This window comes from Sabethes cyaneus, chromosome 3, assembly GCF_943734655.1.
Source record: "Sabethes cyaneus chromosome 3, idSabCyanKW18_F2, whole genome shotgun sequence".
In the NCBI taxonomy this organism is placed as follows: Eukaryota; Metazoa; Arthropoda; class Insecta; order Diptera; family Culicidae; genus Sabethes; species Sabethes cyaneus.
In genome coordinates this window covers 193,102,117-193,126,213 of record NC_071355.1, presented here as the reverse complement: position 1 = coordinate 193,126,213, position 24,097 = coordinate 193,102,117, and the positions used below count along the sequence as shown (strand labels likewise).

General features: G+C 40.6%; 2 protein-coding genes across 24 annotated transcripts in view; both read right to left on the bottom strand.

The window, feature by feature from the left end:
* Positions 1-22,468, bottom strand: part of LOC128743736 (zinc finger protein 420) — a 54,155-nt gene extending 31,687 nt beyond the window's left edge. For 18 of the 23 annotated variants that reach the window (XM_053840364.1, XM_053840379.1, XM_053840370.1 and 15 more), the window contains exons 1-13: positions 21,829-22,468; positions 15,588-16,163; positions 13,674-13,788; positions 7,109-7,442; positions 6,893-6,993; positions 6,367-6,817; positions 5,718-5,904; positions 4,822-4,905; positions 4,573-4,656; positions 4,035-4,118; positions 3,374-3,457; positions 2,877-2,960; positions 2,254-2,337 (exon numbers count right to left, since the gene is read on the bottom strand). In XM_053840364.1, the coding sequence (XP_053696339.1) occupies positions 2,254-2,337; positions 2,877-2,960; positions 3,374-3,457; positions 4,035-4,118; positions 4,573-4,656; positions 4,822-4,905; positions 5,718-5,904; positions 6,367-6,817; positions 6,893-6,993; positions 7,109-7,442 (1,577 nt within the window). In that variant the 5' untranslated portion in view covers positions 13,674-13,788; positions 15,588-16,163; positions 21,829-22,468. The remainder of the gene's footprint in view (positions 1-2,253; positions 2,338-2,876; positions 2,961-3,373; positions 3,458-4,034; positions 4,119-4,572; positions 4,657-4,821; positions 4,906-5,717; positions 5,905-6,366; positions 6,818-6,892; positions 6,994-7,108; positions 7,443-13,673; positions 13,789-15,587; positions 16,164-21,828) is intronic. The other 5 variants (XM_053840369.1, XM_053840365.1, XM_053840366.1 and 2 more) reach the window with 5 other exon arrangements.
* On the bottom strand, positions 15,584-15,934 carry LOC128740532 (uncharacterized transmembrane protein DDB_G0281039-like). Its single transcript, XM_053836077.1, has one exon. The coding sequence runs from the start codon at positions 15,932-15,934 to the stop codon at positions 15,584-15,586; it is 351 nt and encodes a 116-aa protein (XP_053692052.1).
* Positions 22,469-24,097: the final 1,629 nt, after the last annotated feature.

The following is a 24,097-nucleotide window of genomic DNA, read 5'->3' as shown; positions in this document are numbered from 1 at the left end:
CGATTCATTATAATGAAATAATACATTTTTTCCGGTGTCTTTCCTTTTTCAAATTTAAACGCAGTATATATTTTTGTTTGAGATTTTGTTTTTTCAAAAGCAAAGTTTCTTGATATTTTTATATTCGAGCGAATAAGCAAAACCTCGACTTTAAAATTCATTTTTGCCAGAACATAACTTTCCCCTCTTCCTTTAATAGAGGCTGAGGCATTGGTTTACGTTATAATCTTCGTTTCTCAAGAAATTTTCATAACAAACCTCTGCACACATTGTTCCGCTAATCGACTGCGGATTACGGATACGAGAATTATTTTCCATTCACGAAAATTGAAACATGCCGGTAATATCATTAGGTTTTTGTGAATTTAGTGTCCAAAGAAATCGATAATTATTGGTATTGTTTCAATCGGACATCCAAATAGTGGTAAAATGTCAATAAGAGTTGGATCAACTAAGAATAAAGTAAAGTAGGACCTAGTTTAGCGGCATTTGCGGATGGTGTGCAGGAAATGGACAAAATCCAAAGATTTTTCCAATTATTAACCAATATGCATTAGAACACAAAAATAGGAACATATAGTTATTTATTTAATCAAACATTATAAATGCAGGTATTTTGAAAGGGATAGAAAGTAATATGAGGAAAATTTGCTTTTTGTTGACATCTAAAAGCTTAAAGTTGATGAGTGATTCCTTAAACCAAACTGTAAGCTTTCGGCGTATTTTGGCTCTACTAAGAGTCAGATTTTATGAATGAATTTTTCCTTGCCAAATATTTGCTTGCTAACAATCATGTTTACACATATTTCATGGTAATGACATATATTTGTGTTTTGACCGTTTGGAGTGCTGCGATAATATTGATATTCTCAGATATTATTCAAAAACCGCGAGGTGGGCAACAATTGGGTGGTGAGCAACAATTGGCAAACTACCCTAAAACTTGCGATTGGCTTGGGAAGTCTCTTGATTGAGGTTAAGTTATTGCTTGGGTATCAATGTCCGATAATTTTGCAACCGGCAAGAAACAATAAGTAATATTAGAGTTCGTCTCAAAATGGCTAAGTATCCAGGGGTTCCAGGAGTATTTTTGTACTTTTTATTTGTATTCGCTTTTAACGGGATCACAACAGCTTTTAAGATTTAAAAACAAAGTAAAAATATGGAGCAATTCCTTTTTCTTCTACTACTTAATGAGATCTTTACAGATACGCGTATTCCAGTTACGACTTGTAGCTTTCATCTGGGTGGCAAGTTAAGATCTGCCGCATTGATGAAGGTTACAAATCATAACAGATATAGGCGTATCTGTGAAGATCGCATTACGTATAAGTAAAATGAATATCATCAAAAATTTTTTAGTTTATTCATGAATTGTACCAAGATGTTCGAAAATAATAAATAATTATTTCGAACGCATAATACATGTTCAACGATTGCCGGTTGCCCAGCGAGATAATTTGGCGATATCTCCTCTTCCATTGCACGTGGTTGGCAACACTTTTTATCCTATTTTTTTTTTTTGAAGACTAAAATTTATGAAAAACATTGCACAATAAGAAAATACCGTCCCAAAACAACTTTCATATGTTTAATAGTGGCAATCTTTGAGTCGCTGTTTAATTTTATTATGAAATCGCAATTTTCCGAATATGCAAAATGTGTAGCACAAAAACATTGCACCAAGCTGACTACTGCAACTGCAAATGCTTCGAACAATAAACCTGCAAACTGAACCGAAATAGTCAAACTGTCAGCTCGGACACGCGGTGCAGTTGAGTGGCGCGCCAAATCATGTACTATGGACGCATTACGAAAACGGCATTATGTATTTTCTCCCCCAGCAGGCACCGTGTTCAAATGAATAAACAACAAAACAACAGAAAAGCTGGCAATTTTTTTCAAACTATCGGAAGAAAAGGAAACAATGATGCCCGGGCTTTGATTGATCCTGTTTTTGGTAGCAATTTTGGCAAATCATTTTTATCGGCCGAATGGGGAAAGCCTATTTTAGGTTTCAAATTTTTGTTGGTCCAATGGGTGGTGGTATTGTGGCATTGGGTTAGCTTGGCACAGACAGTAGCAAATGATTGTCGTAAATTTTGTTAAATCACTGAAAGATGCTAGCAACGTAAAAACTTCTAACAATGGGCGGGGGCTGTATAAAAAATTTATGATTAGCTGTAAAATACATTTAGTTGATCGCGAACGAAACTGATGGATAATGATACAGAAAAGTTTGTCAACGCTCACCTGACATGATTCGTTAAATGTTCTTTTCGTGCGAATTTTTTCTCGCAATATGTGCAATGATAGGGAGTCTCTCCGGTGTGCCATCTGTTGCAATAGGCGGTACGGACGGGCGGAGTTTTTATTTTTTTTTTATTGGAGAGCCACAACCCGAATCGAGAAAGAGAAAAAGAGAGAGAAAACAAATTCGACACGTTAAATCATACACAAGGTTTTCCTCCTTTCTCGGTTCCACAGCCACAGATCATGTGTCGTGTTTTTCCAAACGGTATCTCTCATCAATGCAAAATATACTATAACGAAGAATTTGGAAACCCTTCTCGCAGGAAGAAAAAACTCGGAAAATCTTAACCAAACCAGTGAGCCGAAAGATGGGGGGACGACCTTTTTTTTGCGGGGGAGGGGTGTAATTTTGAATAGATTTTTAATTTTGATTACTGCCAAAGATTTCGAGCCAAATTTGTGGGTGGTAAAATTTTGAATTTTGGGGGCGGAGCCTCTGGTTATAATTTTCCCAACTTTTCATCCGGGAGAAACTATTTTACGCCGAATGTGGTTCTCGACTCTACACGATGTGTGTGCGTGCGTGCGTGCGTGACGACGATTACTGGAGCGTGCTTTCTCACCTTATGTGATACGTCAAACGCTCTTTTCTGGTAAATTTCTTCTCACAATACGTGCACCGGTACGGAGTCTCGCCAGTGTGTATTCTGTTTGTTGGATTAGAAAGATATGGGGACAAAATTGATTATTCGCGTTCAATACGAGGAAAACTTTAACCCAGCTTTGAGCCAGTCGAGATCGTAACAAATTTCCCTTTCCCCCTTTTTATCGAGATTGAACTGTAACTAAATTTTTCACAAATGCGAAACAAAATCACAACTCTATATAAACGTATAAAGCAAAAACTGACTCAAATAAACAGTTAAAAACCCTCCTCTTTCATACGAGTTTGTTTTCCTTTGTTCTTCATTCGACCTTTTCTTTTTTTTTTTTTGTTATCCTTGGATACGATTTTTCCATGCCAAAAGAACCTTTCAAAAGAAAAGGCAGTGCGCTTCTTTTTGCGGTGGAGCCAGGTTACAATTTTCCCAATACCAAACATACACTGGACGACGCTCACCTGACATGATTCGTTAAATGCTCTTTGCGCGTGAATTTCTTTTCGCAATAGGTACACTGAAAGGGGGTTTCTCCAGTATGTAATCTGTCGGAAAGAATTCAGAAAAGGTTGGTTCCGAATAAGATTAAACGCCTCTCTTCTGTTGGTGGATTGGTGTTTTTAGTGTGTGGGCAGGAAGCAATTGTCGTTTTATTCTTTCACGTTGTTTTCTTCTTCGTTTCGTTTTTGGTAATAGGAAAACTCTAACCCAGCTTCAAGTACGTTCCAGTGTCTTGCGTGTTTCGGATTTCATATCAACGGTCGTATCGCATCATCAATCGATACGACAGTGGATGATTGTGTTGATTACGTTCGTGATAGCAATTGAAAATTCTACTAATTACATCACACGGTATGATAAAACAAAACTCACTCAACAAGGTTCAAAACACGACTTAAACGAGTACACTATTCGCAAGAAAAAACACTATCCATCACGTCTGGAGAGTCAGAAGAGCACTGACACCCAAAGCCAGGTTACAATTTTCCCAATGCCAAAAAACTAGCTACTGTAGAATGATCGTAATTGCTACTAGATTTTTTTTTTGTTTTGCTTGGAAAATTTTAACGTGTGAAGGAAACTACAAAATCGTACAACAAAAAATCGGAAAACGACGCTCACCTGACATGATTCGTTAAATGCTCTTTGCGGGTGAACTTCTTCTGACAGTAGGAGCACTGGAACGGCGTTTCGCCAGTGTGTAACCTGTTGGAAGAAGAGGAACGTTAGCCATTCGCCGGTTTGAACTGCCAATGCCAATCAGTAATAATGGTCGCTCGATCGATGCGCGCGTTTTGCATAAGCTTTTGTGTCAGCACGTTCCTCTTAAGTTTTGCGGTCGATAGCAATGGGTCATAAGACCGATGGGTCATTGATCGAATAACTAATAGTTGATCAAATGGCGATTTGCTGTTATTTTTTTTTGTATTTAAAACGAAAAATTGACTCCTTCTCGATCTCATGACCCGTAAAAGTGTAGGGAAATGCAATAAACTAAACGAAATTGTATTTTAACTTTTTATAAACTGTTGCAAATCGTACGCAACACCAGATAAATGTAGATTCATTATCCGGCTCAAGAGGAATTTAATTTGAAACTTACAACTAACAAACTACAAACGAGAAAGGTGGAAGAATAAAAAAAAAACTCTAGGCTCACCTCGTGTGATTTGTCAAATGCTCTTTTCGCGTAAACTTCTTCTCGCAATAAGTGCACTGGAACGGGGTCTCTCCGGTGTGTAACCTGCGGTTACGATGAAACCACGTGGAAACCAAGAAAGAACGAAATCGAGCGTTAGTAAAGCGGACAACAGAGGTCCAGTTTTGAAAAAAATAAATCTATCCGAACCCGGCAGGGTACGTGCCTAGGTAATTCGATCATGGAAAAACGGAAATCTGGTCATCTCACCTGACATGATTGGTAAGGTGTTCTTTTCTGGTGAATTTCTTCCCACAGTATGTGCACTGGTAGGGAGTTTCGCCCGTGTGCAATCTATCAAGGAAGAGAAGAAAGAAGAAAACAGCGTAAGTTCAATCGAAGGTAGCTTTGTTTAGCTTTGGCAATTATTATTTTGGAATGCTTTGTCTGCTTTTGACAGTTGTGTTTTTCTTTTATTCGGAAGGCTGAATATATTCCCAATAAAATGAACGACGACCACGCGGTTCCCTCAACCTCCCGACAGACCGGAGAGATCACACAAATTCCACGAATAGGCGAGTACAGTCGAAATCCGTTCGTAAACTTCTCGCTCACCTATCACCGAAAGGGACGCCGAGCTAATGAGACTATCAGAGAAGCAGCCAGGGATTGGAGGCGACTATCTTCTGAGGAAAAGGAACTATACCAGCTGCAAGCGGAAGCAGCTCCATACCGCCCAAAAACCCGCAACAAAACCTTAAACCGGATTATTAAACTACTGGATTCCTCAATCAAAAGTGAGGATCAGAAGAACCATCCGGCCAGAGGCCAAAATCTTATTAAAGCAGGGAGAATGATCCAACGCTGGAAGCTCCGCTCATATCGTTCCGCTGTAACTCAACCAGCTAAGGCGGATACAACGAGGAAATCTTACAGACCAAGGTGTTGTCCAGACATATACAGTTAGAATTACATTTTTTTCTCTCTCTCTCTCTTTTGACGTTTAAATTTCTCTAGTTGCATAACAAAATCAAATAAATAAATAACCCAAAAAACACAACTAAAAAGCAGACAAAACAAAAACCGTGGAGTTTTGCAGGCTCCTCCTGTTTTCCTTTTTTTTTAATCAGTTTTCTCCCTTAATCCGACTTACGACCCATACTCACCTTACGTGATTCGTAAGATGTTCCTTCCGGGTGAACGTTTTGCCACAGTACGGACAGCGGTACGGCGATTCTCCGGTGTGCTGGCGCACGTGGTTGGTCAGGTGTTCCTTCCTGGTGAAGCTTTTCGCACAGTAACTGCACTTGAACGGCGACTCACCCTGAGGATGCTGCTGGCGAATGTGGTTTACTGAAAAACAACAGAGCTTCCAGATTAGCGGCGCACCAGAACACTGGTAACTCTAGGGAGAGTACCGGAGAGTGCATCTCCGACGAGTCTACCTCATACATTATGTACATGGTGGAAAGTGAGTTTGGTTTGAAAATAAAATGAAAGATCTCTAAATGGTGTAATAATTTTCCTCAAATGAAACTACTCGACCAATAAAAAGTAATTTTTAACATGTTGTATTGCGCTGACTGTATTAAACGCATTCCAAAAACTTTCAGGAAATGTACTTGTAACGGTAAATTGAATTTCATAAGTACAACTCAAAAGTAAAAGTATAAGGACATAAATTCAAGTTGTTTTAACATGGAAACAGCACTACAGAGCATATACCTAATGAGGAATCAAAAGATACACCAAACGAAACTTATTGAACGACAAAAAAAAAGAAATTAAAAGTGCCAATATCAGAACAAAACTCACATTTACCATTACTATGACCGCCACTGGTCGTCGCAGTATTGGTAGCGGATGATGGCACTAGACTAGCGGTGGGGCCCGTTAGCATATCGGAAGGGAGCTTTCCGAAGACTTCATGGTACGAAAGAAATTGACTGAGATCCTCGATGTTGACTTTCAACATTTCCACATTGTTGGGCGGTTTGCTCGGATCGTGGTGCTCCGGCATGTTGATCTTGACGATCGAACCGTCCGGGCCGCGCACATCCATCAAGTGGGCTGGTATGGAGGGCACCTTGAACTCTGGCTTTACGATCGAGATCGGTTGCGGTGGCGGCGGATGTGCGGACTGCGGTGGCCCCTGCGTGGGCGGTGGAGGCGGATGGTGACCACTACCACTGTGCGCCGGATGGACCTGCATATTACCTAAATACTGGGGTTTAGTATGATCCGTCGGAACCCCTCCGTTGAGTTGCTAAACAAGCGAAAAACAAATTACTGTAGTGTGGGAAATTTTCCTCGGGATGGATTGATAATGGCATCACTGTACCTGCAGATGGGCTCCAGGTGGAGGCGCTGGATGGTTACTGCTGCCTCTACTACTGTGCGCACTTGAAGCAGGCCCGGAGAGATTCGTTAAGTGTGTCGATCCTGCATTGGGTAGAAATGGGGTTTGAACAAAAATGATTAACAATTCTCTATCTTAAAAACTATCGTAATTGAGAGCTTTGCTTCAACTGTGTTGGCTAGCAAAACTAGTGCACACCTATGGCCGATGTAGGTACAGTTGGTGCCGAACTGGCACTGGGTGGCGTTGGACCGGGAACGCCACCCGGATTATGATACAATCCTGGCGCAGGCCCGAGTGCGTGATTTGCACCGGGAGGATGTCGGCTTCCTCCGCCCTTAGACGACGTGGTCGATGATGGCGGCTGATGGGACGGAGGCGGCTGTTGATGTTGCTGTTGTTGCTGCTGATGTTGAGACGACGTCGGATGTTGCTGCTGATCCGACTGCTGATGGTGCGGATGCTCAACTTTAGGTATTGGATACACGTTTGAATTTTGAATCAAATTGGTCAGCACCCAAAATTTATTCATCTACAAGAAGGGAGAACGGGTTGTTAGAGTAGGCCGCTCAAACGTCACTAAACACTTGCTGCGGACAGGCGCAATCGGTATACTACTTGTATAGGTTAGGCTACGAGTCTAAAATGCTTCTTTACTGTTAGTTCGGGTGCGATTGGTTAGTGGGTCCTGCCTCAGACGGGACTTCTTTGGGTGTATTACTTCTGATGATTTCGTTCAGAGGGTAGGGCCAACAGCATTGCCAGCTGTACTGCTGCCAGATAGTTGGCAAGTTAGGACAAGCACCTCTTTCGGTGGCATTTAATATGAGCACTGTGCGGTACGGCGATTGCAACACTTGCATGCAGCTAACCGTATGTTTTGCGCTCCTACAAATTTTGGTAAAACAGGATTATCATCAGAAATAATGCCACACACTATTGGTTAGTAAAACGGGTGTCGTTTTGAACAGCTGATGTAAAAAGGTACTCAAGAAAAATATTGAGATTTATTTGCGTAAAAGCGGACGTTTATTTAATATCGCTTAGGTTGTTTTATTCTCCAAAAAGGATAACGTAATTAAATTTATTTAACACACTCTACAAAATATACCAAAGAATCCCAAAGTTTCATGAAATTTTGTACAAGCATATTTTATGGACCTATCAAACAAAATACATAGAAAATCGAGGGCTGCTCTTGGAAGTTTCCACGAGAAATTATAAAATATACTCGGACATCAAAGCAAAGCAAAGCCTCGGTACTACATTCCGTTATCGAAACTTGACCTTCTGTTTTTCTTTTATACAACAGACTTCGCAGCCAGCTGTTAGAGTGCAGGACAATCGCAGGGCCAGTTGCTACGATCCTATTGACTCTAACAGCCTCTCCCAGTCGAGATTCAAACATACGACGACTGGCTTATTAGGCCAGCGTCATACCTCGAAGCCAACTGGGAGGTCTACTCGGACATCACTTCTCTAAAAAATAGAACGCTTGAACCAAGTTTTTCAGAACGACAAATTGTAAAACTTTTACCATTGGAAAATAAAATATCGATCATCTAAAAGAAATATTTTGACAATTTTCCATGAGGTAGAACATTTAGAACCCCCTCAACTTTAAAAGGAAATGCTCCTCTATTTCTACCAACTTCGATGAACATGAATAAAGGTCAATCTCAGAGTCTTGTGAGCTACATATTTGCAAAGTTTTTGCTTACGTCTTCGTTGACGAAACTGCATCTGGCTGTAACATTTTTTTCGCAAGAAAGCACATCATTCTATTTAAGGTCACTAATTAGCGAAGATATCGAGCTGCTGTTGGAATGTGAGGCAGTCTTCAGTTAATATGCGGCATATGATAATCGTGCTTTTACGAGCACGAAGTTCACGTCGTTGAAATAGAGCAGGAATATGAACGGTCCGAGATGACTGCCATAAAAGGAAGTGTAAAAGAGGAGACATGACGAGAATATCTCATTTGCAGTTGGGACCTTTTCAAATCATGGCAGATTTGCCCCGTATGTCAAAAAGAATATTGCACAGACAATCGTATGGAATGAAACGACTTGCTCCGTGACCTTCAGGGCATACATTTGGTAGTGTTCCGACAGAAAAAGAAAGATAAAACTAACCGGTCACTCATTCGGCAGAGTGAAGGCAGCAAATGCAAAAGAAAAAAATCTTGTTTTTCAGAGAAGTTATCATCCACAGAGAGGGCGATCAATTCGTCCTCTGAGCTGTGCCAATAAAACGCTGAGAATTGAGATTGTTTTCAGAGCACGGCATAAGCCTGGTTTAATTTACACCAATGATGGCCAAACCGCGGCCCGCGGGCCGCATGCAGCTCTTGAATATGATCCTTGCAGCCCGCGGACTGATTTGATGGATAGTGGACGGGAACTATAGATTAAATTTATTAATGTCAGAAGTCATTCCGGCCGTGGATCTAATGAGGAGATCTACTTTGACCGGCATCATGCCTATACCGAGGACAGCACTGATTCACACCGTGAGTTGATTGTCCTTAAGGCATATTGGCAGCTTGGGTTTACCTCTAAGACTGAATGAAATATTAGGGATGCCCACCGTCTTAGATCTTTGTATTACGCCCTAGTTCGTTCACTGCTGGAGAAATGCAACTTGGTTTGGGTTTCCAAGTAGCTTACTTGAAATTCACGTAACGAACGATATTCATTGGATTCATTGCCACATCGAGACTCCTTTCAAAACTGCTCGAGATACTATAAGGGTCAATAGGATCGTAGCACTAGCTCCGCGATTGTCTAGTACTCAGAAAGCTGACTGTCAAGTCTGTCAAACAGCAAGATCAAGTTCCGAAAGCGAAATGTAGCCCGAAGGCTTTTGCGATAGCTTTCTTGGCGACATACCAATAACTTACCATCTTATGCAAGTATTTTTTAATTTTTAATGCGGTTTTAACGAATTGGTCAATCACCATCTTATGCAAATAGACACTGTCTAGTTTATCTTGACACACTCGACCACAGACGCAAAATGCGTCAGGCGATATTAGCGGTTAAACTAATCAAAGGCGAAATTGACTCCATGCCCTTTTACAGAGATGCCCCAGTCGATACAGTGACGCGAAAAACCGTCCACCGTCAGCAAAACATAATTTAAACGAAGAAATCAACAGATACAAATCATTCACAAACATGTTGAAGATGAGTGGACCAAGCGCACTGCCTTGCGGTACACCTGATGCAATTCGGAGAGCATCTGAATGTATAGAATTCACCGACACGTACTTTGAGCGATCCACTGGTCAGACGACAGCCATTCTACGTACACTGAATCGAGTTGTTTTCTTACTTGAACTATGCAAGATAAAGTAAATACATAGCACATTAAATTAGTATAGGGTCCGGCACTCGATATGCACTCGAAAGTCATAAATTCAATTGTGAAAATGATTTTTATTTATTTTAAAGTATGTATGAATGTATCTTATATGCTCGCTCAGAGAAACCAAGGGTGCTTTCGTAACAGTTTTCATCAGTTATTGCAAGCGAATCAAATATAATGTGACCTAAACTGATTGCGATCATTCCTTCTTAGTCTATCTTTCTTCAAATCTGCAAATCTGATTCAATTTTGGTTTGCCTTTTATCTTTGCGATCGTTCATGAATCGAAGACAACTCTCATCGTTTAAATCAGTTTCATTTTTATTCCAATATGTTATGTAACCTCTCCAGAACATACAAAATGTTTGAATATTTGAAATATATGGAGAGAATTTCCAATTTTCAATTGATTTAATAGCAGAAGTGGGGATAAATATACTACTAGTTGTTCGATGTCTGTGTACTCCATTCTTCGTCGTAACTTTGCTTACGTGGACATGTGCATTTGTGCACTTGCCGTATTTGAATGAAAGATGTTGCGGACTGTTTTTGGTGGAGTACAAATTGAGAGCGGAGGGTGGAGTAAGCGTATGAACCACGAGTTGCAGACAGGGACTACTCGCAAAGATTCCCAGCGTCACCTGGCGAAAGTTGGGAGACTATGGTGGACCAACCACATCGCGAGGATACCGGACGACTATACAGTGAAATCCGTTCTCTTCAAGAATCCAACCGGCACCAGGAATAGAGAGGTTCAACGTGCTAGATGGCTCGACCAGGTTGAAGCCGATTTGCGTGTGACGAGACGCTCAACGAATAGGCGAAGAGTAGCCCAGAACCGAGTACGGTGAATAGAAATTCTTGATACGTTAAAAGCTTTGTTTTTTCATATATTGCAAAAACGTCTATAGCCTGCGACCAAAATATTTATCTGCCCACAGCTTCAAAGCAGTTTTCGGAACACTTTTCCGATAATATGTGGCATTTACGTTGACGCTAGGCCCATGAAAACGATTGGAAAGTACCCATCCGCGGTTACAGCGGTTCAAATCATTATTTGTGGTGGATGTTACTTCCTGGTGATCTATGGACTTTCGATCAAGTAAACCCTATCGTTTTGAAGGTTTACAAATTGCTCAAGTGAGAAATTTTTCTCGTCATGAAACACGATGTTCGGAAAATGCTTCGTTAAAAATTGCTCAACTGTGACAACGTACAGCGACTCCCAGGCATATGTGTTGGCTTTATATGTGATTTCTTCTTTACAGGTTTTATTAATTAAGACTGTTCCACTTTATTACGTGGTAAAGGTTGGTATCATGTGCATTGCAACGCTAGATTGCCTCATACGTCATTGATAATGGCAGTGATTTGTCATCACCCTGAAAAATTCTGTTTTTTGATTTATCCTGGTGCCATGTTCTTTAGGATTTCACCTGCAAAACAATGTTTCGTCAACATACTCGAACTAGCCGTCTCCAGTTTTTCGAGTGTCCCACACATTCTAGCTCTTGCTCAACTTGGGCTAACCATCTAGCACGCTGCGCACCTCTGCGTCTGGTACCAACCGGATTTGAGGCGAACATTTGCAGGGCTTTTGTCTGGTATTCTCACATGTCCCATCCATTGTACCCTTCCAAATTTAGCCATTCCTTGGATACTTGGTTCGCCTAAGAATTGCGTCAACTCGTGGTTCATTTTTTCCTCCATACACAGATCTCACATACTTCACCAAAAAATGACGGAACGGAAAATGCTTTCAAGTCCCCGTCGAACACTATCCACATTTCGTGCCAGTATGGGACTACCGGTCTTATGAACGTTTTGTACATAATACATTTAGTACGGGGGTGAAGCTTACCAGACCTTAGGGTCTTGAGAAGTCCGCAATAGTAAACACGACTTTCGGTAAAAATACGTATTTCTTTGCTGATGTTGTTATCCGACGTCATCAACGACTCGAGTTCGATCCTTCTCCTGTCAACAGCACTTGGTTTTAGACGTATTCCCCACTAATCATGTCCACGTCGTCATTGAAACAGAAAAGTTGGCTGGATCTATTGAAGATTGTGCCCCGCATGTTAAAACTCGCACGTTTACACCTTCTAGCGCAATGGTGAACATTACCTTGTCGAAGTCCCCTGCGTGTCTCAAACAAGCTTGATAAAGCGCTGGATATCCTCACACTGCACTTTATACCGTTCATAGTGCCCTAAATCAATTTTCCACAGCTTTTTACGGTCGATAATATCATAGGCGTCCTCGAAATCTGTGAGAAGGTGGTGCGTAGGGACTTGATATTTGCAAAACTTTTAGAAGATCTACCGCAACATAGATTTGGTCCGTTGTCCATCGATCGTCCAAAAAAAACCGGGTTGACTACCTACAAATCTACTTGCTAGCGACGATAGACGTCGAAAGACACATTCCAACTTGTCACCCTTCTTGTATATTGGGCATACTACCCCCTCCTTCCACTCCTCCGGCAGCTGTTCTGTTTCCCAGATCCTAACTATCAGCCAGTGTAGACAAGTAGACAACTTGTCCGGGACCATCTTGACAAGCTCCTCTGCGATGCCATCCTTACCTTGTTCTTGAGCTGATGGCTTCGATCACTTCATCTCATGCGGAAGTCGGCACATCACCACCATCCGCCGTACTGATGTAGTCATTCTCCTTGCTGTCTTGCGATTCCGTCTCCGCACCATTCGGGTGCTTATTGTAGAGCTGCTTCCATCTTTCAATCACCTCACGATCATCCAACAAGATCCCTCCGTCTTTATTCCGACATGTTTTGGCTCGCGTCACAACGCCTATGCCGGTTACGTTCAGTTTCTTGTAGAATTCACACGTTTCCTGACAGCGATACAGCTGTTCCATGTCTTCGTACGCCATTTATTCCAGGCGACGTTTCTTATTCCGGAAAAACTAGATGTACTGTCTTCGTTTCTGTCTGCATATATCGTTCCACGCTTTGACGGGTTCGCGGCTGCAGCATCGAAACCGACACTGCATTCTTCGCATTAACCATTAAGAATTGATGAAAATTTCTGTTCAACGCTGAATTAATGGCAGTTGGTTATTAAGTCTCCATGTTCAATGAACAACGTTTTTTGCATTTCAAATTTGTCAATATTAAGTTCAAAAGTTTACAAAAAAAAAGTTTAAATCCATCCTTTATTTGAAGCGCAACATGTGCCTGGATAACTAAAATTCCGCTTTCAGAGGTTTTTCGAGAACTTTTTAACCTTTACGCGATATCAAATAACATGTGGCGATATTAAATTATGTTAATTTTTTGGTTTTTAAATAGTTTTTACGTCATACTAAAGTGTGAAATCTTCTTTACATCAGCTGTTTGTCGTGTATAAAAGGGGTATTAACACCATCTTACCTTTAAAAATAATTAACAAAACAGGGTAGGGGTATGACTGATCAAAATCTTTAAAAAGAACACAGTTCGTGTAACAGAAGGAGCTAGTTTTCTATCTTCCAATTATGACTGACATCTGAAAATGTTTCAAAAAAAAAGAAGAGAGAGAGAGAAAGTAATAAACGCTGTGTTAGTTTGCCGAAAATGAAAAAACATCGGATGAAATTTAAAAATAATTAGAGTGAACGGCACATATCACATCATAAAACATACTTATGAAAATGAAATAACAAGAAGGAAAGCGAGATTTTGTCGCAAATATGACACCCTTGTTTATGAAAATCGGGAGCAAAGAGGAATAGAAACAAAATAATCCTCCTTCCTCGCTGTACGACTCTATCGGTACCATAGGTTATGTTTTCCGGGGAACATCTACTACGGACCGACGAAGGGAATGTTTTCTAGCTGCTATACCGCACATACTTCGCAGGAGATCGTTCTACAAAATTACAAGAGGTTTTTAACCTTCTTCCCCTCTAACGCGACGACCAGACCAGACTCTCTCACACACGCGATTCAGACGAGCTTGTCTATGTTCCAGCTGCACCTGTATTGGTCAAAACAGTGGCGGGTTTAAAACTCAAAAAGCGCGAACCATTCTCAGCAGCATAGCATACACTTGAATTGAATCCCCTCACAGCGATCGGGAGGGAAAAGGCGCGTCTGCATCTCGCACACAACCCGACAATTCAAACAACAGGATGGGTAGGGTGTGGGCTCAAAACCCAGACAAGGAGCAATAAAGAGAACCCCAGAGCTCCCGCCGTCGTCATCGTCGTCGTTGTCGTCTTCTTCTTAACTATTGTCCGCCCGGCAATATTATATTTTGTATTCCGTGGCGCTGCCGCCGCCGCTGCTTCCTCCGCTGAGCCGCAGCAGACATCGTTTCGTCGCACCGCACCGTGCGAGACGCGTTGAGCGTGAGCACCGGGTTGATCGAAGAAAAGTACATTATATTCAGCACGCAACTGAAATCGCGAACGCTAGAGCGAGAAGGAACGAAAACAAGTGCGCCAGAGCGAGAAGAGGGAACACGAAAGGGTCTGAGGAGTGTTGAAAAGTTACCGTACGTCGGAGCTGATTTCGTCCGTCAGCCCGGCAGACGGCTTTCACACGATTGGAGAGATTTGTATGTTACCATGTGATTTGAAATAATTACATTTGATCTGTTTATAACCTGAAGAGGTAATATCATATACAGAATGAAGAAAAAAATATCACATAACTTTGTCAATACGAAAGAAAAAGTTGATTCTAGTATTTTAATGTTCGATTGTAATGTGGAATGCTATTGGACTTATTATTACAAAAGCTTTACTTCAGCCAACGCGACAGCATTAAATTAAAATTTAAGTACTTTTCTTCACACAGAAAAAAGATGATGATTTCGATCAAATTTCGTTTACCTATCGAAAATTCGAGTTAAAACTGCAACTTTGGTTAAAACAAAAAGTACCTAGTTGCTTTTTTCAACAAAAATGCAGGTTAAAATATTGAACAGTTGCCTGTTTTAACCAACGTTTTAGTGGTTTTAATCAACCTAGAACTACTTTCAACATCTTTTCTCTGAGTGCTACAATAAAAATGCGCGCATCAAAACATTTACTATAACGAAAAGAGGAATCGTTAGGTACTCTAAAGTATGATTGAGCTACTCCAAGATTAACGGATTAAAATCTGATTCTTTGACGTGCGTCTCTAGTAACCGTGAAATATTCAACTAATCATTACGCCGACCTACGGTAACCAGATTCCAATTCGATTTCCCTCTCCGCTCCGTTTGGTCCGGGCGCACAGATAGAGAAGATACCGTGTGGAACGAGGAACGAACATTGAAATTTAATGAGAAAAAGCCAAGAACGCTGAAACGCTTACATCAAAAGCTCTCCTCCTCCACCGCTGCTAGTACTAGCGGCAGTGCTGACAATATTCTGGATGAACGTCGAAGTCGCCGCAGCCGCTGCTGCTGCTGCTGTCGCTGTCGCTGCTGTCGTCGCGCCCCAACCAGTTTTTATTCGCTGTTGCTGCTGATGATGTTGTTGCTGCACTTGTAGTAGTGCTGCCGCCGCCGCCGCCTGCTGCTGTTGCTGTTGTTGTTGCTGGTGCGGCTGAAGCGGAGGTTGAAGATACTGGTAGTGATGGTGCTGGCGGTGGTGCTCTCGTTCCAAGTGTGGAAGAACTTGCTGCTGTTGCTGTCGAAGAAGAGGATTACCGGAATCCATTTGCCGGAACGGAGCCCCAAACCAGAAGACCACCCTCTAATTCACACAGCTCGGTCGGGATTGCTTCTTTTTTCTCTTTGTTCAGACATGCACTGGTAGCTTCTTCACTTGTCTCCTACACTTTCTAACATTTCCAATCAGATCACAGATCATTAACACTGATTTTGAACAATTTTCCTACTATTTCGCACACAGCACTGCTGAATATTCTTATTTTTATTTATAGACGCTTTAAGGTCCGCCATTGTTGTAATAATTAACAAAAAAGAGTCGAGTTAAAAAGAGGAGCACAGTACAGAGCATACCGCTTAACTAACGAACGCGACCAGCGACGACAAGAAGATGGTGGTGGAGTGAAAAATGCTATGCCTCCTGCTCGCTCGTTCGATTCATCGGATCTCGGCACAGCACAGCAGACTCGTCCGTCACTCGACTGATCTCTTCGGCTCTCGTAACTTCGTGCCGCTCGTTCGTCTCGTGCACATACACTAGTGTGAGCAGGCAGTGCTCTGCCACCCCCCGCCCAAGTGAAACAGATTACAAGGGTTTACTTTTCTCGTCGATGTTTGACTACGTATGTTTGGTTATTCTATTAGGATTTTCATCAAGAATCACACATTATAGAAAACATTTCTGAAGATTTTGTATTTGATCTATGTGTGCAATTGAATCATTTTTCGACTTGAACAAATAGTCTATATGATCTGTAGTTTGGAAAAACGCAGTGTTTTTACAAATTCCAAAATATTGCAATATGACACTGTTGGTTCCTTATAAAAAGGACCCAAATAACAATCCTATCTTTTAATTCGAATTATTTTTATAATTGTAATCCCGCAGATAAAAAAAATGATGAAAGAAAGTAATGTGGTTTGTATTCTGAATTTAATGGTTAGTGTTGTCGATCGCTAGCTCTCACAGTAAGGACATCGGGTTCAATTCCCGATCAAATTGAGTTTTTTAGAGGCTGTAAACCAGCTCAACATATTATTAGTTTTATTATTTTTTGCTAGTTAAATTAGCAAGGAGGAGCAGGAGCAGGAGCAAGCTGTAGTTAACTTTGAAAACTGGTATTTGAATTCTTTTTGTATTTGATTTTCGAAAGGCCCTTATTCCCTATCATTGCATGAATAGAGTAATTTAAGATACGTTTTTTGCTAGCTTACTACTTTCTTTTACCACAATTAAAACTTAAAAAACCATTGTTGTTAGCTTATTGTGATCAACGATTTTCGACGAAAATAAATACAAATTTAAATACCAGTTAGTCCGGACGTATCGATCTACTCCTGGATTTCGCTTATCCTCTGTGGACACTAGAACGTTATTATAAAAACATATTCACTCATTCAGAGCTTGTTCGTTCACTTGAACTCAATTTTGATTCATTTGACAGTACCGTCTCAACCGAGCAAAATTTGACAAAGTTGTGTATTAAACATATGTAGAACTAGTTATCATCTTCAATTTTACTGAATAAAGTTTAGCTGTATTTGTTATAGTTACGATGCTACAATGCTAGTACGCCAAATGAACGTTCATTTAGTCACTAAGATGCAAGCATTGTAGCACCGTGAATACAAAAGATACAGTAAAACTTCATTCAGCAAAATTTTGCAACTGGTTCTACAAATGTCCCATATATAACTTTGTCAAATTTTGCTCGGCTGAGACGGTGCAGTCAAATGAATCAAAATTGAGTCAAAGTGAACGAACCAGCCCTGCACTCATTACAAAACATACACTCCATCTCTTTGCAAACATATAAACTATTTTCGATTTTGCTCTTTTCTAAATTTTTGTATCACAGGATTGTACGCAACTTTGATTGTTACAGAGTCAATTTGTAATTTATTCAAGTTATTCCCACTTCCAATCTTTTTACAAAAAGTTTCAACTATCAATCTGGTACTGTGTTTAGTTATTTTTCGCGCTATACCAGGCTGGTATTACCAGCAGAGCACTATCATAATTGAGATTGCGCTGTTTTGTAAAAATGTAGCGTTAAACTTGTGCCACTAAACTTGTTACCAACGCTAAAGGCCCAGACACAATGCATACGGATTTTACTACGTTGCGGCAATTTGAGTTTTTCCATGGGTTTTCTGTCAAATTTCCGCAACGTAGTTAAATCCGTATGTATTGTGTCTGGGCCTTAACTCATCCCTTTTGAACATAAACTACACTCAAGTCGCTTTTTATGCGAAGGATACGTCCCGCGTAAATCAAAACCGCGTAAAAACGCGCAAATTCCGAAAATCGCGTGCGTAAAAAGCGACTTGTGTATTTGTTTCTTCCGCCGATAAAATCTTATTTTTGGTTTCATCATGATCGAAACTGAAAGTGAGATATTCGTTCGAAAATTGTAGCGCTGGATGCGCAAATTTCATGCCCAAAACCAAATAAACAAGTATTCCGATCGCTTGCTTTTCTGGATCAGTTAAAATGCATTTTCAAACTTTCTTTGAATTATCAACATTTAAACACCTGCAATTCGAAAAAGGTATGCAATTATCAACCGACGACTTAAATCATTTTTCCTTGTTTTAAAAAATCGTCATAAATCGCTTTTTGGATCACAATCCTTTGTCATAGGAATGTGATGAAAAAAGTACACAGTATCAAATAGTTTTTGGCAAAGAAACTAATAAAATGGATTTTTTTTAAATTTTTTTTACTTTTGTCATTGTTTATTCCAAAATTTAAAGAATAAGTCGTATTAATACCTACAAGCAACAAAAAGAAAATTAAAAAACTTTTGTGAATGAAATATGTTCAAACATGAAACGAATGAAACGATTCTTAACCCACAAAAGGTCAACAAAATATTTATCACCGCAAAATTCACTAGAAGGGTCATGAAAACAACATCAACGCTCGATAAAATAGCGATTGGCGACCATCTTATTATTTTTTTTGAAACGATAGTTCTACAATTGATGAAGGGACGGTAGGGGAAAGAAATGAAAATTTTTTGGTGAAGGAGGGGGAAGAGCGGAAAGGAAGGGGGGGGGGGGGTATTGGTAGCTATGCTTGACAAGTAGTCATTTTGACTCCTACCTTTTGTCCAATACTGGAAGGTGCATGAGTCGAACCAAGCTGTAATCTGAGATTACAACCGGATTCGAACTCACAACACCCGCCAGGGCATGTGGTTCGCTGGTACTTGTACCTTTGAACCAGAGGCGCTGGACAAAAGGAGACCGCAAAATCCACTTCTCAAGGATAGCTACGCGTGTTGGTTGTGTTATCGACACATATTGTGCCGCTTCCTGCATCAATTGCAGATTACCACCGAGCGAGAAGTTTTAATCTAACTACTATTTACTTTCAGGACGACGACACTGTGCCCGCCCTTACGACTTGCAAGGTACTGCACGTGACGCTGTTCGTCCGTCAGCGTATGTTAGCCGCGTTTCTCGGCGCGGGTTTTTGAGGGAAGGCCCCGTTCCTATGTAATAGACTAATCTCAAGATTTTAGTCTTGACCTTGGAATGAGGTCATACATATATTAATATTTTTTGAAACGATAGTTCTACAATTGATGAAGGGACGGTAGGGGAAAGAAATGAAAATTTTTTGGTGAAGGAGGGGGAAGAGCGGAAAGGAAGGGGGGGGGGTATTGGTAGCTATGCTTGACAAGTAGTCATTTTGACTCCTACCTTTTGTCCAATACTGGAAGGTGCATGAGTCGAACCAAGCTGTAATCTGAGATTACAACCGGATTCGAATTCGATTCCTTGAGAAGTGGATTTTGCGGTCTCCTTTTGTCCAGCGCCTCTATGGTTCAAAGGTACAAGTATCAGCGAACCACATGCCCTGGCGGGTGTTGTGAGTTCGAATCCGGTTGTAATCTCAGATTACAGCTTGGTTCGACTCATGCACCTTCCAGTATTGGACAAAAGGTAGGAGTCAAAATGACTACTTGTCAAGCATAGCTACCAATACCCCCCCCCCCCCTTCCTTTCCGCTCTTCCCCCTCCTTCACCAAAAAATTTTCATTTCTTTCCCCTACCGTCCCTTCATCAATTGTAGAACTATCGTTTCAAAAAATATTAATATATGTATGACCTCATTCCAAGGTCAAGACTAAAATCTTGAGATTAGTCTATGACCATCTTATGTTCCTGAGGCTATATAACCGGTTCCAGGATCCGGACAAGTTCCTTTTCTGATTCAAGCACGTAGCGCATTTCGAAGGAATTTGTCCACAACCTTGAATCGGCCATATGGCCTCGCAGTGACACAAGATGATCAAATTAACTAATGTTTATTTGAGCGTCTTAGTAGAATACCTGAAACAATAAAAAAGAAGAAAAACAAAGTTATTTATATCCTTTAATTTTACTAGAATTAAAGTAGAAGTAGAATTAAAGGCTATAAATAACAAGATGATCGCCAATCGCTATTTTGCCGAGGATTTTTGTTTTTTTGCGACAAGACATATATTCATGATGTTGAAATGTCATTTTGAGAGAAGGGGTCCGGTTTTACAGTATCCCCCAGATCCGGATGATTTGTACTATGGCTCGTAACTACAGCAAAGTATTTGATATGACCACTTTGGATTTGTTTAAGAAAATCAACTGGTTTCCAACAAATTCCCAAAATTTGGCATTATGTTCTAAAAAAGCCATGTCACGGTTCCCCAAGGAAGACCGGTATAACTCGAAAGTCATGTAACAGGGACAGAATCTGTAGGAATTATGAAAATAGAAAAGGTTTTTGAGAAAATTTCAAAATTCGGGAAATAAAAGTTGAAAAACAAAAAAAAAATTGCGAACATTTTAGTAAATTTTATGGTGATAAAAATGATGTAGACCTTAGAAAGTTTAATCAAACCGTGCTAAAAGTGAATGTTGTTTGAATTAAACTGGTGCTGTATGTGAAAATCAACTCTAGTACTTTGTCATGACATTCCTGTGTCGAGGCGAACTTTTTTAAATTACACAATTTGCTTATTTAAATTTTTGCCTTCTGGCCACAAACGAAATAATTTTAGACACATCTTTAAATTTTAATCGTCAATTATACCATTCATCAGCGTTTCAAATTATTTGTCTTACCTTTTTCAAAACCGCGAGGTGTTATAAGTCTAGTGTATTCAAGAAAATGACGGATTTACGAAGCCCAGTGCACAGCCAAAAGGTTAAGAACAATAGTTCAACCCACCACTTAAATATAGTTTAGTCGTGAGTTCAACCTTGCAACAAAAAGCAACATTTACCTATTATTGAAATTTAACACGTTTTAAAAATTTGAAGCGATTTTTAACAGACTCAAGCCTTTGCTCAAAACTCGAACAAATTTGCAAATTTTGTTTAAAATTTTTCATTATTATTGAGTTCCTGCGAAATTGTCGTTTAATTTTAAAAAACTTTTACAATTCTTTGCGTGGCAGTCAATAGTAACTCGTATTAATCTTCCTGCTAGTGGGATTCATTCAACATTTTTCCCATTCTCACTTTTTCGGTAAAGCTTTTGAATTAAAAAAAAACAGAGAGTTGAAATGAGAGAACACGACTACTGATTGAGAGCCGGTAACCGAAGCCGAACGAACGAGAAGACGAGACGGCGAAGCACGTAGCACGAAGTTCATACACACAGCTGAAGCCGCCGCCGCACCAGCAGTAGCAGCAGCAGACGCAGAAATGTCAAACTTTTTTTTGTCCCCGCTACCCTACCCTGTCCTAAGCTGACACATAGTGCCGTTGCCGTGCCGTGCCGTGCGGTGGCTGGCTGCTCGCTATGCTTTTCCTCACTCCTCTATTTGACTCATAAAATCCGACGGAACAAAAACACACACACTAATGCAAGTCCGTGCTGAATCGAAACTTTTGGGGAGCAGCAGCGCGCATAATATAGAACTTCATCATCGTCGTCGGGGAGCTTACTTTTTCGACTTGCTGCCTTTGCTCTTGCTCGCTCTAGCGCTATTTGGAAGCAACGGTGTGAAAGAGACCAGACACTCCGATCAATTCAAAGGGAAAAAATGGTTTAACAATCTTCCATTCCTTTCCCTTACTCAACAATTACTTCATTCGCACTATAGATCCACTAAAAGCTAACTAATTGAAATAAAACAGGAAAAACTTTGAGACAATCGTTTTTTTTTTCTTTTATCTTCTTTTGCACTGCTCAAAAAATTCTGCTTTTAAAATCACCAATAAAACTTAAAATCACACAACACAGGCTCGCGTTTCGTTGGAAAAATTTCTTTTCCTAGAGGCTATCGCTGAGTTGAGATCGAGCCGACCCGACGACTGTCATGGCGACCTTTTTTCCTTCGCCTTCCTCGCAATGCACGCAAACGATACGCGACGAGACACAACTGCTTTGCGGCGGGGGATCTCAACTCGGGCAAACTTTGCGGTCACTTTTCACTATCAATAGGAAACATGTGGGGTAGGAAAATATGTGCAAACGGATCGCCACCATGTACCGCGCCGGATGTGCACTATTTCGGCCGCCGCCGGAACGGATATCCAAGTAATTTTGGACACTTTTCTGCGAACCGCGCGAGACCGAACCTGCCTGCCTGTGTCAAATACAGAATTTTATCGACGCCGAGTGAGCGGAACGACGAAGACGACGGGAGCGCGTTGGCTGCGGGTTTGAAAAATTCTCTCTTTTTTATTCAGCGACGCTGCAAAATCCGGAGCCGCGGCTCTCTTCAACGCCTGCAGCCCAAGCTTTTTCGTAGCCAAAATGGTGGACGGGGAGCTCTCTGCTCTCGTTCTTCTCTTCTGCATTCACATCATCACTGGCAAATGGCAAAAGCGCAGTAGACACGACTGACGACGACGGCAGCCAGCCAGCCAGAAACGCACACAGCTTTACTACCGCCACCGTCTGACAAGCGGGCAGACAGAAAGAGATCGAAAATGTTGATGAATGAAGAAAGAGCTATGTGGGCATAAAAAAGATTCAATCACAAAGCGACCGTGCGGACCGTGTGCGGGCTACATAGTCTACGGTACGGAGCCGAGCCACAGCTCGGACTGTGGAATGGGAGCGAAAGAGAGTGAAAATATGCTTCATTGCTGCCGGTGTTTTATGCGCGGGGCCCGGTGTAAATTATGCTACGGAATCAGCTGGACGATATACTGCCAGCCAGCGATTTGTACTTAGCATATTTGTATCAGAACAATAGCGGCGGCAGAAAACAATTGACTTATGTGCACGGTGAAATGAACGTTTGCAGTCAGTGGCTAACCATCAGAGCCATGTAAATTATTGCGCTACGGTGGAACAAAGATAAGCCGCCTATAGGAGAAGGAGCATGACCTATGTAACCTTGTGAATGTCCAAATTCTTTAAGGTCAATAATAGCGCCGGTTGGGTTAGGTTAGCTTTCGGAGAGAAATTTTTCGGCGGAAACGCTGAATTGGGATAGAGCAATTTAATGCGAAATCTTTCTAAACATGTTGGAATCTAAAGTAAACCTTCCTGATTTGGATTAAATATCATCTACGTTTTAGATAGGCGGCAACATGCTCAAACATTGGCACTATTTTGACTTAAACCCCAGGTAACATTTTTGTTGTATAATAGCTTATAAAGCGCTTATTGCACAGGAATTATCAGTACAATAATTTAAAAAACTATTGTTAAACAAAAATGTTTGCTGCGAAGTCATTTTTAATAGTTATTTTAATCCTCTAACCCGGCCTTACCCGCCGTTTGCCGAAGACCTTTGCATTTGAAGCTTCTGAGCCGCATGCAAAATTTGTTTTTTAAATTAACAATATGAAAAATGTGTTCAGAAAAAATTTCTTGATATTTTGATATTAAAATCACAACATTCTAATCATGAGTTCAAGAGTTATTATTTTTCAAAATTTGAAGAAAACGAACATCTTGAACAAAATGATTGACGTCAAAATTTATTTAAGTAATTTAAATGCCTCTCTTTAATTTTGTAACAGATCTAAGGCCATTACAAATATTTAAAAAAGTTTTGGTCCCTCCGGTGTTGGGCCACTGAAAGGGGTGGGGGGGGGGGGGGCGAAAAAAAACAAAGAGAGTTTTTTAATCGAGCAAAAAAAATATGGATTTTAGGCATACTTACTTAAAATTTAAACGTGAAAACCAAATCTATTTTTGCTTTTAATAAATACGTTGTTATTTTTCATGCAAAAATCTACGAACAAAAAGACAAAA